The sequence below is a fragment of the Dipodomys ordii genome, unplaced genomic scaffold, assembly GCF_000151885.1.
Source record: "Dipodomys ordii isolate 6190 unplaced genomic scaffold, Dord_2.0 Scaffold150, whole genome shotgun sequence".
In the NCBI taxonomy this organism is placed as follows: domain Eukaryota; kingdom Metazoa; phylum Chordata; class Mammalia; order Rodentia; family Heteromyidae; genus Dipodomys; species Dipodomys ordii.
In genome coordinates this window covers 4232786-4251619 of record NW_012267366.1, presented here as the reverse complement: position 1 = coordinate 4251619, position 18834 = coordinate 4232786, and the positions used below count along the sequence as shown (strand labels likewise).

At 39.5% G+C, this 18834-nt stretch overlaps 1 protein-coding gene across 1 annotated transcript in view; it reads right to left on the bottom strand.

Annotated features, from left to right (window-relative positions):
• The window catches only part of Bmx (BMX non-receptor tyrosine kinase), a 45905-nt gene extending 30955 nt beyond the window's left edge, over window positions 1–14950 (bottom strand). Inside the window, 5 exon segments of the mRNA XM_013032120.1 lie at window positions 765–884; window positions 2823–2904; window positions 5114–5218; window positions 6663–6809; window positions 14871–14950. Of these exon segments, the coding sequence (XP_012887574.1) occupies window positions 765–884; window positions 2823–2904; window positions 5114–5218; window positions 6663–6809; window positions 14871–14888 (472 nt within the window). The 5' untranslated portion in view covers window positions 14889–14950.
• Between the last annotated feature and the right edge of the window lie 3884 nt (window positions 14951–18834).

The window sequence follows — 18834 nt, the reverse complement described above, 5'->3', positions numbered from 1 at the left end:
CTGTAATTGTAGCTACTCAGGAGGCTGAGATCTAAGAATTGTAGTTCAAAGCCACCACAGAAGTGGTGCTACAGTTTAAGTGGTAGACTACTGGCCTTGAGCACAAAAACTAAGTGACAGCGCCCTGGCCCTGAGTTCAAGCCCCAGAAGCAGCAAAAAAATACCAACACACTTGTTTAGGATGGCGAGTCACTTTAAACATGTCTTTAAAAATTTTAGCCAGTATGTTTGTATATACAGAGATTAAAAGTATTATTTAAATTTCTTGCTACATATCTGAAAAGAAAATTGGATTTTTGTTTATGGTTTTTTATTTATAATGAGAAGAGGGAGATGAGGTTTTTTTGATAGGTTCTCACTATGCAAACTCCAGATTTCTCTACTTCAGCCTCTTATATATTGGGATTACAGGTGTGCACCACCATGCCCAGCTTTGATTCACTTATCAAGTGCAAAATTCAGTTGTTTAAACCATCTTGGTATGTTTGCCACATTTTCTGTCCTTGGGCTTATTTTAAACTAGAAACAATTATGTAAGAAAGTAACAGATCATTGCTTAAAATATTTCTCATGGGAAAAAAAGGCATACAGTAATGTCATTATTTTCCTTGACACTGAAATTAGACTTCATTCGCAACATAGCCTCTGCAAGGCTAGATTTTCATGATACCAACGAATATGGCCCATTTTGTTGCCTGAATAGTTATTTTAGTGTCTGGCAGATTTGGTTGACTGAGCCAGATTAACAAGGGATCACACATTACATGCTTCCCAGAGAGTACATCCCGGGGCCGCTTTGCAGCTCTGCTGGCAGCACAGGAACTTCCCATCCACGAAGAATCCACTGTGGTACTTGATGAGCAGGTGTGGGTTGCCCCTTATCTCTGAGGAGCAGGAAGGATACAAGATATAAGTACGCGTTGGCCCAAAAGAAGAAACACATTCAGAAAGCACTGCCATTATACAATAACCAAAACCGCTTTCTGTCTACAGCCAAGGTAACAGCCAATAGTTCCCAAAGTATATAACTCTTTAACCCCAAAGTTAATAAACCAAAAAGAATAAAGGATAATCTTTGCACATATAAAGTGAGAAAACCATAATAACTCATCATCCATAATTTTTTAAAAAGTTAGTTAAAAATGCATACACTGCTGGGCACCAGTGGCTCACACCTATTAATCCTAGCTACTCAGGAGGCTAAGATCTGAGGATCATGGTCCAAAGCCAACCTGGGCAGGAAAGGCTGTGAGACTCATCTCCAATAAATCACTCAGAAAGCTGGAAGTGGCGCTGTGGCTCAAGTGGTAGAGCACTGGCCTTGAGCTGAAGAGCTTAGGGGCAGTGTCCAGGCCCGGAGTTCAAGCCCCACGACCACTTGCCTTGCATGCATGAGGCCCTGGGTTTGATTCCTCAGCACCACATAAGCAAAAGAAAAAAGCCGGAAGTGGTGCTGTGGCTCAAGTGGTAGAGTGCTAGCCTTGAGCTGAAGAACTGAGGGACAGCACCCAGGCCCAGAGTTCAGGCCCCATGACCAGACCCCAACAAACAAACAAACAAACAAATAATGGGTTACACCATATGGCATTCTCTTGTGACAAGACATTAGCTGATAGGACTAGAGCTTAGTTAAAAAGTTCTAATGGATTTGGGCGCTGGTGGCTCACGCCTGTAAACCTAGCTACTCAGGAAGCTGAGAGCTTAGGATCTCACGTCCAAGCCAGCCTGTGTAGAAAATTCCATGAGACTGAGGTCCAGGTAAACAGCATAAACCTAGAAGTGGAGGTGTGGTTCAAGTGTAAGAGAACCAGTCTGGAGTGAAAAAGCCAAGTGAGAGCACACGATCCTTCCTACTGCATTCACGTGGTTATAGGCAAAGGGAAATTTCTCTCCCCAAATGGATCACTCGACTATCACTACAGAATTATTCATTAAACCCTTTCTTGCAAAGGAAAAACTAAGCCTTATATGAAAACAAAGATAATGTTTGAATCAAAGTATATGTGAGTATAATTTCAGATACAGTGAGAAAGAGCTAGAATTTAAAATTTAATAAAATAAAAAATAAACGTTTCCTGTACAAATACAGCAATTCATTTGGTAAGTGTTCTGCCCATATCATTATCCACCTTCAAAATAAAAAAAAACTTCTCAGTGCCAAATTATTAATGACAATTTTTTTCTTTTTCAAAGATTGTTACGATGGCAGCATAAAACAATCAGTGAATACAAGCTGCTTTAAATCTCTAGTTTTGCCTAATGTCTGGTTTTGGTTTGCTTGTTTGTTTTACAAAGTACTAGTTAAAATGGAGTTTGGGTAATTGAGCTGTGAGTCTCATTATTAGATTTTAAATACTGGACTTTTTTGGTTATTGTTCACTCATTTAAAAGTAGACAATAATATTATCCCTTCCTATACAGTTGTCAAGAGGACAACTGTATTGATTATTAGAATTATTAATAAAGATTCTGGCAAGTAAGTGGTAAAGTGCTTAGTAAGTGTTAGATATAGTTTTCTCTAAACAATGCAGGACCTGACAGAGTTCCAAGAAGACCTAGACTTTGCACTGGTACAGCTGAGCCCAGGGGTGGAGAGCAGGTGAAATGCTTTCCCAGAGCTGCTGGGAACACACAATAACCAGCTCTGTGCTGAGCGGATGGGAATCTGATCCACAGACTTGCTGTCTGCAAGCATGAGAATACAAAATGTGGATGAGTCTGGTACATTCTTTAAGTTTAGTAGAAAAATCTGGGGTCCTTTTACTGCTCTATCTTTTCTCCACAAGTCAATCTAGCACTGTCTTTTCTGAGTTTTCAATTACCTTTTTGTAATGCTGTCAGCCACTGACTTCTGCTCTCTTCATTGGATGCATAGACATAGAGAAGCCCATCTTTATACACAATCTGGAAAGGAAAGGAAAAGATGTAACACACTTTGATATAATAAAATCGTATGTCACTTGGGCACTTTTGCATAGTCCAAATATATATAATGAGTATATACATTTAGTATACATTCTAATATTTATATGTTTATATATGCACTCATTCTATATTCAAAACTAATATATATCCATATATAAATTCCATATGCTTTTGAATATATCTTTTATATTCATATACATTAGTCATTATATTAATTATATATTCACATATATTTATTACATTACAAAGCATATATATGAATATATATTATTCGTATTATCTAATTACAAAGCATATATATATGGAATATGCATATATATGTTTGGGATTAGATAAAAAGCAATTTGCAGTTTTTGAATCTCCCATCCCTCAATTCGTTTTATCCTAGATACTTCAGTACAATCGGAAAATCATAGCAATAAAGAAAGAGGTGAATACTGAGATCTGTGTAGGGATGTACTGGACCATGGGGTTTTATAATTCTCTCCGTGTTACACATTACATATCGCTTCACAGTGTTCTGGTCAGTCTACTTAACCAGTGCACAGCTCCAGCCCATTGGAAAAATCTTTTAAGTGCTCTGCCTTAAAATTTCTCCAGGGACGGAGTGTCCTTTACTTTTCTAGGCCACGTTTGTCAGTTCTGATATACTCTGATCACTTTGAAGTTCATGCTTGCATTGAGTAAAACTATGCCTCCTTGTTACTTTGGTCTGTTGTATCATGGGGCACTCGAGTGGCCCCAGAATCCTATTCGTCAGGGCACTTGTTTAAATAATTGGAGGTTGCAATGTTCTTCCCAGATCTCTCTTCACCTTAGTCTCATTTATGAAAGAACTATTAATTGCTGGGCTCTCTCTTAGCTACTTTAATCTTTTAATCATGTTTTAATTTATAAGATACCTATGAATACACCTTTTTCACAAATGAGAAAAGATAAATATATGTGTATGGCTATAAAATAACAATGGTAGGATTAAGGCTCTGCAGTGGTCCATAGCAGGTTCACTTTTGAGAACCCTGTTTCTCTTATGTCTATTTGCAGTCTCTTCTCTCAGCACACTTTTCCCTAGCTTCCCCCAATTGGAAAATATTTTTTTATAGCAGGAGGCATTGGCTGTTAACCAACTGGATTATCGTTATCACTTTTTTTTGCCATAGTTCTCTAATACTAGCACCAAGCAATCTAGCCACTTGAAGACAATCTACCTGCTTTTTAAATCAGAAAGGTACGAGTAGGTCATGACTTAGATCAAGACCCTTCCAAAAGGTATTGAACTCTCTAGCATATAGAATTGTTTAAGATGCTTTAAAGTAAAATCGCAATTCCTTGGCATGATGTGCAAACTTTCATGGTCCAGTCTAGCCCATTACCTTCCTCACCATGGATCGGCTTTCTTCAGGGGGATTATTTTTACCCATCAGTACTGTTTCTTTCAAACTGTTACCTCTCCTGCTGTTTGTTCTTCTCATCCTGCTGTAAGCAGCGAAGGTTCTGCTTCCTGGGGCACCACCGATGGATTGTGCCAACCTCTCTCTCAACACACCCCTGTTTCATTATAACAGTCTGTTTCTTAGTCTGTTTGGTCACGTAATGCAAATGCCTTTGGGAAGGGTCAATATTTTCTTCTGTTCTGTACTAAAAACACTTAACAATGTTTGTCAGAGCCAAGGCAAGTTAGACCACAAGAATGTGTCAGTTTACACATTCATCTTGCTTCCTTCTCTTCGGGGAAGGCAGATAGTTAGAAAGAATATTTGGCAAAATGTCCAGCTCTCATTTGGAAATATTCCAAGTCTTATCTCTCTCTCTCTCTCTCTCTCTCTCTCTGTGTGTGTGTGTGTGTGTGTGTGTGTGTGTGTGTGTGTGTGGTGTGTTTTGGTGGCTGTAGGGTTTGAACTCAAGGCCTTATGCTCACCAGGCTGGTGTACTACAACTTGTGGAGTGTATTTTGCTGGTTATTTTTGGAGTTGGAGTCTGGCAAACTTTTCTGCCCAGGCTGGCCTTGATGCTCGAGATCTCAGCTGCCTGAGTAGCTAGGCTTCCAGGTGTGAGCTCCTGGCACTTGGGTCTTATTATTGTCTTAATGAATCATTTGCAGTACCATTATTTCTCCTAGATATATTACATTCATAATACAAAATATTAAAGGGAGAATCATCAATCCAATGTAATATCACTTCTTTACCTGAAATGGGTATTGTCTTTCCACAGGAGTCTGCTCCTCCAGATTCACTTTCTCCACACATCTGATTTTCTTAATTTCAATTGATCCTTTTCTGCTGCCTCTTTTCTGTAATATATATATATATATATAGAGAGAGAGAGAGAGAGAGACAGAGACAGAGACAGAGACAGAGACAGAGACAGAGACAGAGAAAGGGAGGGAGAGCGGCTGGGTATGATTGTTTCCATCTATAATTCTAATAATTCCAGCTACTTGGGATGCATAGACAGAAAGAATTAATATTTGACATCAGCTTGGGCAAAAAGTAATTGAGAACTCATCTGAACTTACAGCTATGTAAAATGATCACATTCCGGGTGGGCCCAGGAAAAAATGTGAAAACTTATTTTTAAAAAAACCTTAAAGCAATAAGAACTAGAAGTGTGACTCAAGTGGTAGAGTTTCTGCCTTGTAAGTGCAAAGCATAAGTACTGAAAAAAATCACTCCTCCCACCAAATATAAATTACATCATATGGCATACTTTAGTGAACAAGGAAAACCATAAAGCTAAAGTTTTGCATAGAAGGGAGACTGGGGCTTGGGGTGGTAGGGGAAAATTACTTCCCATTACTTGGTAATAGTAAAAAAAAAAAATCTAAGCATAGGGCTGGGAAGTTGGTTCAGTGGTAGAATGCTTGCCTCATATGCATGAGGCCCTGGGTTCGATTCCTCAGCACCACATAAGCAGAAAAAAGCCAGAAGTGGCACTATGGCTCAAGTGGTAGGGTGCTAGCCTTGAGCTGAAGAGCTGAGGGACAGTGCCCAGGCCCAGAGTTCAGCCCCCACGACCAACACAAAAAAAATCTAAGCATAGAATATTTTCTTGAGTGTGATCATAAACATATAGTCCTTCAAGAGCAAGTGGTTAAGGAAGAGTTAATACTCTTGCTCGAGAATTGGAAAATGTTTCTCAAGTCACTTCCCATGAGGTAAACATAGTCAGGAAAGTCAAGATGTAATTCTGCAAAGCATCTATGCTTTGATTCAGTTTAATGATAGTATTTCAGTATTTCTAATATGATAGAATTTTCAACTGTACTAAGATCATCTTATTTCCAAAACTGTTTAAATTTCAGGCATCATTTTGGATCCTTAGTGCTCATAACACGTGGGGCTGGAAAAATCTTTGCTGTGGGAATGGTTGTGCACATTGTAGGATCTTTGGTCACATTCCTAGCATCTACGCACTGCACTCCAGTAGCTCTTATCCCTTCCCCCAGAAGAAGTTATGCCAACAAAAATGTCTCCAGCCATTGACCAATATTCCTCAGGACACAAAAATATGCTCCCATTGAGGTTTAATTCATTTTAGTAAAGTTTAATATTACAAAATCCTTTATCTTGAATTTATTATACATTGTGTAAGCAAAGGCAATGTAATAAGTAGATGGGGGTCATCTTTATTGAAGAAGTGAGGAAATCTGATATTTTTCACCTGGTCAAAGACTTTGTAGAGAGTTAGGAAAGATAATAAATACTATGAAGGCAACAGAGTAAGTGGAGACTCACCATTTTGTCATATTCATAGTAAGAAAGATTTGTTTTGGTCAAAACGAAAAGGCGCTCTTTGTAATTATTTGGTGACATTTTCTTCTTTTGTTGTGACCTTTTGAGAAGAAGTTCTTCAAGAATGGATTTTGTGTTCATACTATCGTCCTAAATCAAATCAAATCAAAGAATTAAACTGATTGAGACATCTACGTGGCTTTTCTCTTTTAGCCTCCCTATATCTTACTTGACTGTTTTTCCTTCGGGGATAAGATAAATGCTAACTTCTATAAAGAAGATTCCTTAAGATTATTTAACAAACTGAACACACATCTATACTTATTTGTTTCCCTACTGGTATTGTTCTGAGGTTCTGTAAACTTGTTGATTTACAAGACTCTCTCATACATTCACACACCTTCTACTCTGGATCTACCATCATTATACCATCCTCTGGACTGCCTTATCTGAATGCCCTTTACTCAATATTCTAACAGTTTTTGTTGAATTGACTAGGATATAATAAGACTCTAAAAATTATACTTCAGGTAGCTCACCAGGAATGAAGGCATTGATCATCGGAATCTTCCCTCTGTTACTGTGGCCAATAGATTGAGCAAATTATCCAAGTCATCATGAGTCACCTCATCCCCTGATCATGACCAGATGTTAGACACAACGAACATGAGTATCATTTAAAATACCTTCAGAGAATTTTAAGTCCAAGTGAATACTCAAGAGAGTATAATGGGAGGAAGCTAAGTTATCAAAGTGATACAGAAGAAGCACAAAAATCAATATATTTTTACAAAGTAAAAACAGCCTTACTTTTTATTTTAAAACCATGGAAGACATTAAGCCTTACAGCATTTCTACAAAAATAAATGCCTTAATTTTCTTCAGTTGAAGTTTAATTCGCTTTAGCAAAGTTAACTAATGTGTTTAAATTCTTTATTCTAATTTTATCTTAATGTTTATCTTTATTTTTCTCATTCTACTGAATTTTAGTATCAGTCTCAGTCTGATAATGAAAAATTGCAATGGTAAACGGTGGACCACAGCCATTATGTTTAGTATTTTCTTTTCCCTTTGGCTTATGAAACTGCATTACAATTTGCAGTTTGAAGCCCAATACTTAAAACCTTTGTTTGATGCTCTGAATAGCAGTAACTTTACTCACCTTAAACTCTCTGCAGCCAAAGTTGATCCGTGTGTCTAAAGCTCAAAGCAATAGTCACTGCTCTGAAGCACCATCACTCACATTACCTCTCACTATGCCAGGTCGTGCATTATGAAAACAGATATTTGCATCCTAGTTAGCACTGTTGATCAGGAAGTACCCATACAGAGTGTTCTCTGGAGAAAGGCTGGTGCTAAGGAAATCCATCCAATCACAAGAGGGCATTTCCCATGGGGGTAGAGTGAAAAGGAGACTAAGAAAGACAGCCTGGTGTTGAAGAAACCACCACAAGTCTCAGCCTCTTCCTTCCTAATACAAGCTGCATAACTCTAAAACAAGAAGTTTTGCAATATACATAGGTTGAGAGACTATTTGAATATCCCAAGTATCCTGTAAGGGTATTGTTTGATTTATGGACAGAAGTGGTAGAAATCTTACGCATTTGACATAATGAAATCTTGGTCATTTTTTTCTACTGGATATTGTTTATTTTTTTTCAATGGGATAATTCTTTTATAAAAGTAATCATACAATGGATTTCTTTTTAGCACAATGGGTGCTATTCACTGTGTCTACTGCTTTTTTTTTTTGGCTTGGGGCTAGAAAACGGTAAAATGAGGGTGTCATGGAGCCAGCAGGACCGGAGGAAGCAGGTATCAGGCCTGCCTTTCATCTCTGCTTTCACTGGAAATTTCACACAGATGCTTGCCCAGATAAGCATATTTTCTACATGCAGAATCTATGACTAGAAGATAATTTACTTGAAAATGGAAGCTATGATGCTATACTTTTTGTGACTTATAGACTCTTTGGAGGGAGTTGAACACTAGACAGAGTTATAGAACACTTTTTTGGATCGATTGTGGGACTTGAACTCAGGGTCTGGATGCTGCTTCTGAGTTCTTTTGCTTTTTTTTTTGTCAGTCATGGAACTTGAACTCTGGGCCTGGGCACTGTCCCTTAGCTCTTCAGCTCAAGGCAAGTGCTCTACCACTTGAGTCACAGCACCAGTTCCGGTTTTCTGAGTGGTTTATTGGAGATAAGAATCTCTCAGACTTTCCTGTCTGGGATGGCTTTGAACAGCAATCCTCAGATCTCAGCCTCCTGAATAGCTAGGATGACAGGCATGAGCCACCAGAACCCAGCTTCTTTTGCTCTTTTGCACTCTACCACTTTGAGCCACAGCTCCACTTCTAGTTTTCTGGTGGTTAATTGAAGAGAAAAGTCTCACCAGACTTTCCTGTCCAGGCTAGCTTTGAACTGTGATCCACAGATAGCAGCCTCTTGAGTAGCTAGGATTAAAGGCCAGGACCCAGCTAGAACACTTTTCTATAGTTATGTTTCTACATTTTAAAACTACAAAGAAAGCAGAAAGAGAATATTGTAAAACAAACAAACAAACAACTCTTGCCAAATTTAGGTGTATAGCTAGTCAAAAGCTAATTCCTTAAAGTAGTGTGCTAGCATGTGTCTGTAACCTGTTGTTGTCATGTGACAAACACTTGCAGCCACATGCATTGAAGTTCTATCCAGGAAAGCCAGACCATCAAAGCTTTACTCCCTGAGGTGTGCTCGGAGGCTTCTTTTAAAAACTTGATGAGCCCTGTTTTGAGGATTTATGCTATTGTCAACACCAGATCAGTTTCCTCTAAGTCAAAGGAAGCTTATACCTATCTTTCTCCTTCTATTTGTTCCTTCTGAATACTTCCCCTTTCTCTTCCATATAGTCTGGATGGCAGGTATATGGTATCAGGTCATATGGTATCAGAAAGTAGGACTGGTGGTGATTCCTATGTAAAAATGTTAAGTCTCTTTTGATGATTCCTATGTAGAAATATTATGTCCCTTTGCTTTCATTATGGTGGTACCAAAACAGAACTCAGGTACAATCGTCTACTCAAATGCTTGTCCAGAGACTAGAAGACTCTTGCTCTGCCCATCCTTATTTAAGAAAAGTTCAATTGGGAAGGTAAATGAAAAATCATCTCTTTTAAAATAAAAGGAGTTCCTAAACTTAGTATTAAAGAAAATGTATTTCCATAGAGGCTCTGGAAGGAATTGGCTAGACTCTCATATCGACATGTACAAAGAATAGAAACATTGATTTGCTTACCAAATATCCCACACTGCCTATTTCCATAAGCACATGAAACTAGAGAGAGATTAAAACCCAGCGGAGGCAAAACAAAGCCTAAAAACCAATACCTAGCAGAAATTAATACTGAATTTTGTACAAGGGATCTGGTTACCATTATAGAACCTATACCAATCATATAAGAGGCATGTTAAATTAAAATGACTCACAATCACTAAAGCTATTTAGACTGTATGAAAATAAGAAAGTCAGTTTAGAGGTTCTATTTTGCACAACCGACTTTAAACTTGAAGTATGCCCAATACTGAGTTGTTGCTTCCAGAAATAAAGTTCATATTTCCATAGCCCTGAGTGTCAACAAACAAGTTTAAGGGAGGTTTAATAACTAATCAATATGTAAGACTGCTATGGGGTGGTAGACTCAGAAGGCTTCAAGGATATTACATGACTTTCACTTGTCAGCCTGATTATCCTGACTAAGTCCCTTTTATACTCTAAAGTTCATAAAAAATGCAAAACCCTATGGGAAAATACTTGGTATGCTGTAGGCCAACTATTTGATTTCAAATCATGAATTTAAAAAGAAATAGCTGGGCACCAGTGGCTCATGCCTGTAATCCTAGCTACTCAATAGGTTAATGTCTAAGGATTGTAGTTCAAAGCCAGCCTGGACAGGAAAGTCCATGAGACTTTTCTCTCCAATTAACCAGAAAAAAAGAACTGGAAGTAAAGTGGGGGTATGGCTTAAGTGGTACAGCACTGGCATTGAACAAAAAAATCAGGGACAGTGCCCAGGCCCTGTGTTCAAGTCCCAGTACCAGTAGAAAATTAATTAATTAATTATAAAGAGCAGAGGTGGTAAGAATCAGTTCAAATGCTGCAGTGGAACTTGTTTACTGTAAAATATCTAAGGAAAAATAATTTTTCCGTTATGGGGGGGGCAGATAGTACTGAGGTTTGCAGCACTTCCTAGCTAAGGGTTCTTCCACCTGAGCCATGTCTCCAATTCCTCTTGCTTTTGTTATTTTTTGACGGAGTCCCTCTCTTTTTTTGAGGCGGGGGAGTGCAGATGGCTGCCTCAATCTTTCTACTTATACTTCTGGTGTAAGAATCTACCTTGCTTTTTATTGGTTGAAATGGGTTCTTGTGAACTTTTTGCCTAGGCCGGCTTTGGAAAATGACCACACACTTCCTGATCTCGGCTCCTCAGTAGCTACGGTTACTGGTATGATCCACTATGCCCAGATGAAAAACCTTGTTTTGTTTCCTTTAAAAAACAACAACAAAAAAACCCATGAAAGGTATTAATGTGAGGGAGGATGTGATCATTGAACTTTGAAGGATGAAAAAATGATTTTAGAAAGAATAATCGTAGGCAAATTTATGGAAAAATCACCACAGACTGCACATTTTTTAGAACACTTAACAAATGTCAAGGCTGGGCACCAGTGGCTCAAGCCTGTAATCCTAGCTACTTAGGAGGCTGAGATCTGAGGATCACGGTTCAAAGCCACCCGGGCAGGAAAGTCCTTGAGACTCTTATCTCCAATAAACCACCAGAAAACTGGAAATGGTGCTGTGGTTCAAGTGATAGAGTGCTAGTCTTGAGCTGAAGAGCGCAGGGAGAGAACTTAGGCCCAGAGTTCAAGCCCCACAACTGACAAAAAAAAAAAAAAGCTCAGGGACAGCATCCAAGCCCTGAGTTCAAGGCCCATGACTACAACCAACAACAACAAAAGTCACATTAGCTAAATGTGGTAGATCAGGAATTAGAATCCTGGCAGTCTAACCCCATAGCTTATATTCTTTTTTAAGGTTGGTCGTGGGGCTTGAACTCTGGGCTTGGGCGCTGTCCCTGCGCTCTTTCAGCTCAAGGAGAGCACTCTACTGCTTGAGCCACAGCGCCACTTCCTGCATAGCTCATATTCTTGACTCTGATACCAGTGGTAGAGAAGAACAAGCTTGCCTCCTAAACCAGAGAAGACCCTAACCTAAAGACAAGCAGGCAGCCTAGAAATCATTTCACATATGCAACACCGAGCCCCAGCAGCCTATAGAAATGAGGATGTTGAACCTATGACCTATGAATTAGGACCATGAATCTGTGACTGAAGAGACATAGTGCAGGGAGCCAGATGATGGTGTCCTGCGTGGCACACTGTCCACTCGATGGCAATAACACACTAAGTAAGGCATCCTATTGATGAAACAAACCTAAGTTTGGGTCTTCCCAGACCTGTGCAAAGGACCTTTTGAAGGGGCTTCCAGAAATATGTGACTTGTAAATAATGTTTCAAAGGAAACTTCAAGGCAGCATTAAATAGCAAAACTGGGTCGGAGGTGCAGCCTATAACAACATGTGCAAGACCCTGGATCGCAGAAAGATAGTAAAACTCCAACCCACATTTTGAAACCTGGTAAGAACTGGTAACTTCAAAAGTTGGGATCAAATTTAATTGGTACATAGGAGAAGAAGAAGGCAGAAAAGGGAGAAAGGTATATATGTGTGTGTGTGTGTGTATATATATATGTTGAGGGGATGGCTTCTTTAACCAGAGTTCCCTTGTTTTATGTGTGTGTGTGTGTGTGTGTGTGTGTGTGTGTGTGTGTGTGTGTGTGTATGATTAAAGAAGCCATTGCAGAGTTACCTCAACTAAAATAGTTTTTTTTTCCTGACTGGTTCAAGATGGTGGTGCTCTTAGAGCTGTAGCCTTTAGAATTGAGAGGCTAGGGAAGCAATTCTTTACCCCTTCTCACAGTTCAGTTATCTTCTTTCATTTTACATGTCATTTAGCTAAGAATCTGGAATGGCTCCCAGGGAGTAAAATAACACTTGTGCTGGGAAGGCAGTCAAGAGGAGAAGGATAGCAAGAGGAAATAGATGCTCCAAATACAGACTGCTTAAGGGTCTAAGAGGGAAACTGGAGGACCCTGTGCCAAACTTAATCTTCAGATATTCACACAAAGGCAGGTCTACTTATCATCCGGCTAAACAACTGAAAAAAATATGAGGGCTAGTTTAAACAGGAACAGAAAGCTCAACTCAGAATCAGGTGAAGTGGTGTATAATGCCGTAGGATGTTGGCCAATGACAAATACCAGCTCTGCAGAATCTGACAAACCTTTATTTCACATGATGTTATGCAGGCCAGAGAGAGTTACAGTTGGTCTTGGCTCTGTCATGGACAGAAACCTTCTAACATGAGTGCTCATATCCTTGGCATTTGGGAACATGGTGCTTTAATTGTTTCAAAATGAATGTACAAAAAAAAAGATCATTTTCTTCCAAAGAAAGAAGACAGAATTCCAATGCTATTGCTGTTGGTCCTAAAATTTGTCTTTGTTTTTTGTCTGAGATCAGTACTCCAACTTGGTACCTGATGCTTTTGTTCATTGGCTAGTGCTCTACCAATGGAGGAACCTCTTTCCTTCTGCTCTTTCCCCTCTGCCCAGAACATTACCTTCCTTAGAAGAAAAGCAAAAAGTGATAAATCTGTGAGAATTAGTTTAGTACAGAATATTGCTTCAGCTTTGCAGGCTACTTAGAAGGAAAGATCGTATTTCAATGAGTTTAAATCCTTGCTATGTTCCTGTGCAACCTGGCATGTATGTTACTTAAACCTACTAAACCTCAGCTTCCTCATCTATAAAGAGAGAAACAAAACAAAACAAAAACCAAGCCCAACAAACATAAAAAACCCCACTTCCATTTTGAGGAATCAAGAAAAACATGCAGTGTCCAGCACCCTAAGTAGATGCTCTAGAAATATGCTTTCTCCTTATCCCCCTAAGTAAAGCTTCCAATAACCCATAGGAAAGCTAAATGACTAAAGACAATGAAATAATCCTCAAAAATACAATGTCACTTCTCATCGTCTTAGGTAAAGCTTAAAATAAACCATAGCGATGTTAAAAGGCAGAAGACAAGTTAACTTTGAGAATACATAAGGACATCTTAAAATTGGGTTGAGCCAACCCTTTACTGACTGTATTTGTGTCATCATATGTCTTACAAAAGAACATATGCACCAGGCTCATGCTGGTGACCCAGGCCTGTGATCTTAGCTAGTCAGGAGACTGAGATCTGAAGATCATGGTTCAAAGCCAGCCTGGGCAGTAAAGTCTGTGAGATTCTGATTTCCAATTAACCACTAAAAAACCAGAAGTGGAGCTGTGGCTCAAGTAGTAGAGCACTAAGCTCGAGCAAAAAAGCTCAGGGACAGTACTTAGTCTCTGAGTTCAAGCCCCAGGACTGGCAGCAAATAAAAAAGAAAGAATGTATGTATGTTATTAAGGTGTGGTCTATGGACTGGCAGCACTAGCAACACTTCAGCAGGATCCCCAGGGGACCTGAGCACATGAGAAGCACTGATCTAGACTAAAATATAGTCCAATGAAATCATCATGGTCCACAAGAACATTGACATCACATAGACATGGATACTACTATGTAGTTTGTCTCCCTCTCATCGTTTAAGTCCATCTAAAATAGCCCCAAGTCTCCAACTGAAAGAGTTCAGAAACTTATGAACAAATATTTGTAGCTAAAATAACATATAAAGAGGAAGGCATGGCTAAAAATTCCTGTGTCATTTGAGAAGCAGACCCAGAGGCAATATGAAATACCCCAAAATGATAGCGCCCAAAGAATAGCATGGAGAAACATCAGCGGAAGAAACTGTTAGATCAAGCTGGTGATGACACGGGCACGATCTGGAGTGAGGTTTTTGGGCAAGGCAGTGAATTGACAATCCAAGGACAGCAGCTGAAACCTCTAGTCCCTTCCAAAGTTCGCAAGGAAGCCCCGCCAATTTCATGACCAGAATTGAGTCCATTTAGTCTCTTCTGATGGGTTCCCCCACATTTTGAAATCCTCAAGCCCCATAAGCCATAGACCTGAACTTATTCTCCTGTTGGGTGCCACACTCCATAGCCACCTGCCACTTAAACGTACCATTTTGGCTTGCTCCATCCCGGGTCCACCGCAGTGAAATCAATCTGTTCTTTCAGGAACTCAGTCTCTGCTGTCCTCCCTCTTTCCAGGCCCAGCAAATTGTTTTACATTTTCCCAGCTGCTGGGTCAGAAATGGCTACATTACTCAGTTCACCCCCCCCCCGCCACCCCATAGCTTTATTGTCCTGTAGTGCCTTACACAATCCCACAGGAAACCACGCTCTGCACTTAGCCAACACTTGTTGATCTGATTGAATGCAACAAAAACAGAGACGAAAGCTTATTTCATAATGGTTTCAACTCTGATGACTGCCTTTCCCAGGCCACTCATGGGTACATGTGATAACCCCACTTTTGTTTATAGAGCTCTGTTCTGGAAAGGACAAGAAAATATCTAGGCAAAAACCCGACCTCAGACGTTGACTTCTCTCCAAGGAGTCAGAGTCAGGAAACCATTAGGTAACACCAAAGTGCACAGAAAATAAGCAATGAAAACGTCGACTCAACACTTGAACAAAAGGAGTCCAAAGAGGGATACACGAGAAACCATACGAGAAACCAGTTAATATGACACCCAAGGAGCACATTTCCACAACTTCAATGGTTAAGAATCCAGAGATGGAAATATATAAACCAGATTACAGTGAAAAAGTGTGATTGTCTCTGTACATTGTTATGACAATATCCCACCAATTGGCTTTAAACATTCACTGTTTTCTCTGGTATACACTGGTTAGCCATGTATACTGAATCTAAGGATTTCCTTTTGTTCTGCTGTGGATATAGCACCCATCATTCATTTGGGGGCATGCATGGACACATTGTACACATTTATGAATTATGAGACACTTTGATTCATTCCTCAGCATCTAATATGTGATGAAGATCTGGGCTGGTGGAGAATAGTGGTGCTCCTGACCTTTAACGAACTATTATTTTGAAAGGAGACCCAGGATTACTATCATTTCTATTCATTCAGATGATCAAGTCTTACTTAGAGCCTGCCATGTGCTGACCATTCTGTTAGGCATTGGATATACAACAGAATACATGACAGTGGCAGCCCAGGTTTTCAGAGGATTTATGTCTAGAGAGGAAAGAGCCCAAGTAAAGGGTTACAGTAATGTGTGAAAAATAACAAATCAAGTGTATTTTCTTAAAATATTCCTATTTAGAAAATGGAATTTGGAGGAAGAAACACAGTCTTTCAGAGTATGGATTATACCTTAATAGCAAATCAAAGTCACTGATGAAATCCAAACAGTTGTCTATCTGCTAGGAAGAAATCTTCTCTGAAGAAGTAAAAATGACCAATAGACACATGAACAAATGCTCAACATTCTGACCATAAAGGAAATGCAAATCAAACAACACTGAGATTCTACTTTACCCCTGTTAGAATGGCTGCTATCAAAAAACTAAATGATATCAGGTGCTGGTGAGGATGCAGCCAAAAGAGAACCTTAATATAGTGTTGGAGGGAATGGAAACCTGTTCAACCACTCTGGAAAGCAGCGTGGAGGTTCCTCAAAAAAGCTAAACAGAGAAATACCCTATGATCCAGAAATTCTACTCCTGGGCATTTACCCAAAAGGTTATAAACCAGGTTACAGGAAAGCCACCAATACAACCATGGTTATTGCAGAATTATTCACCATATCCAAAGTGTGGAATCAGCCCAGATGCTCCTCAATGGATGAATGGATCAAGAAAATGTGGTATCTATACATAATAGAATTTTACTCATCCATCAGAAAGAATGATATTGTACTATTTGTAAAGAACTGGAGAGACCTGGGAAAATTCTGTTAAGTGACTTAAGACAGGCCCAGAGGAGCAAACGATGCATGTCATCCCTTATATGTGGAAGCTACATTTAATTTAGAGACTTATAAGCAAACATGTTGGGTGGTATGCAGGTGTATACAAATATATTCACGGAAATATGATAAATTCAAGGGGGATGTCAGATAGTGTAATTCCTTAGAAAGGCAAAGTCAAACTTTAGCAAAGTAAAACATCAGGAATTGGATCCTTGAAAGGGGTTGGGTAGGGTCAAGGGGAGAGGGGTAGATGCGCTTGAAGAGAAGAAGGGGAGAACGCAGTCAAGAATCCGATGTATACCTATAAAACTAAGAAGAGTGAGAGAAGGGGTGGATAGGGGAAGGAATGGTAAGAATTGAAAGGGGTGACAATGATCAAGATACGTTACATTCAAAAAAGTCTTTGTTAAAAGGCAACTCTTTGTACAACTGCTTAAAATTAGGCAGAAAAAGAAAAACAGGCACACATCCTATATTCTGTTAATTATCTTCCTTGCCCAGATGGTGATCTGTATTTACTTCACTGCTTATATATGGTTAGCATAGTAAGAGATCAATTTGAAAATAAAAAATAAACTTGAGAGAAAGGACTGGGTGGTATAACTGTGGAAACACCTGGGTACAATCTCTTGGGGTTTTTTCTGCCTTCTTGGGGCTTAAAACACTTCAAAAGCAGCTGGGAGGAGTGGTTTCCTCTAAGTCAAAATGTCACTGATTTATTTCATTGTTCTATTCATTCACTTCCTGTTACTTCTCCCAAGCCTCTTTCGTTGGCTCTGTATTTTCCATGTATTTAGTTAATTTCTAACTTTTGGCAACCTGCTCTTTCAATTGCATGATTTAATTCATTGGAATTATAGACTGCATTGTCAGCCTCCACCAGCGAGACACTTAAAACATTTTCTTTAAAACTTGTTCATGCAAGCCTGTGAGCAAGCAAAAGTCAAAGGGACATAGCTTGGGATGATTTGACATTATGACATGAACAAGCTTGTTCTCTTGTGCTTATAGTTTGAGAATAAGAAAGAAGCTGCCTGATACCATCCATTTTAGGTAGACAGAGTCAATCTTTCCCTTTGGGCTTGATAACTATTTTTGTCATTTATAAATTTTATTTGGCAGGTTTCAAGAATATCTATATGCTCACGATTCCAACTTTCAGCCAGGACCTCAACTCTGAATTCCAGACTCAACACACTGTCAATTTACATATTTATATTTGGAATATCTACTAGACCAGCGCTTTAACCAGCTAAGCCACGGAGCCAGCATGATCTGGAATATCTAATGAATCAGATTTAACATGGCCCAAAACAATCTCCCATTAACCCTCCTATAACTCTCCTCTTTGCAGCTAATAGCAACTCCATCCTTGTTCAGGTCAAACAAGGTGAATGGTAGACTACTAACCCTTTGAACTTAGGGCCTTAGGCTCGCTCAGTTTTTCCACTCATGGCTGGCATTCTCCCACTTGAGCCAAGTCTCCAGTACAGATTTTATTGTTTTGTTAAATGAAGAAGAGTCTCACCGACTTTCCTGCCCAGACTGATTTTGAACTTAGATCTTCAGATCTCAGCTACTTGATTAAAGTGTTCAGTCCTTTATAGTTCTATTTTCAAAAGATGTGTCACCAAATGTGGCCAATTTTCACTACCTCTGCTTCTACCTACTGGTCTAAATGATCACAAACCCTCTCCTGGAGTTTTGCATTAAACCACTTGACTTTTTCCCTTCATTCTGTCCTGATCCTCCTCAGTCTATTTCCAGTGAGTGGCCAGAGTGGTTCTTTTCAATGAAGTCAAGCTGGGCATGGTGGCACAGACCTAAAACCCCAGCACTTGAAAGTCTGAGGCAGAAAGATCTCAAAAAATCCAAGGACTAGACTGGTAGTATAGCTCAATGGTCTGTCCAAATCCCCTTGGTTCCATTCCTAACACTGGAAAATGAAGGAAGGAAGGGAGGGAGGAAGGAAGGGAGGAAGGGAGGGAGGAAGGAAGGGAGGAAGGGAGGGAGGAAGGGAGGGAGGGAGGGAGGAAGGAAGCAAGCAAGCAAGGAAGGAAGGAAGGAAGCAAGGAAGGGAGGGAGGGAGGGAAGGCAGGGAGGGAGGAAAATATGTAAGTTAAATCTGACCAATTCTGCAC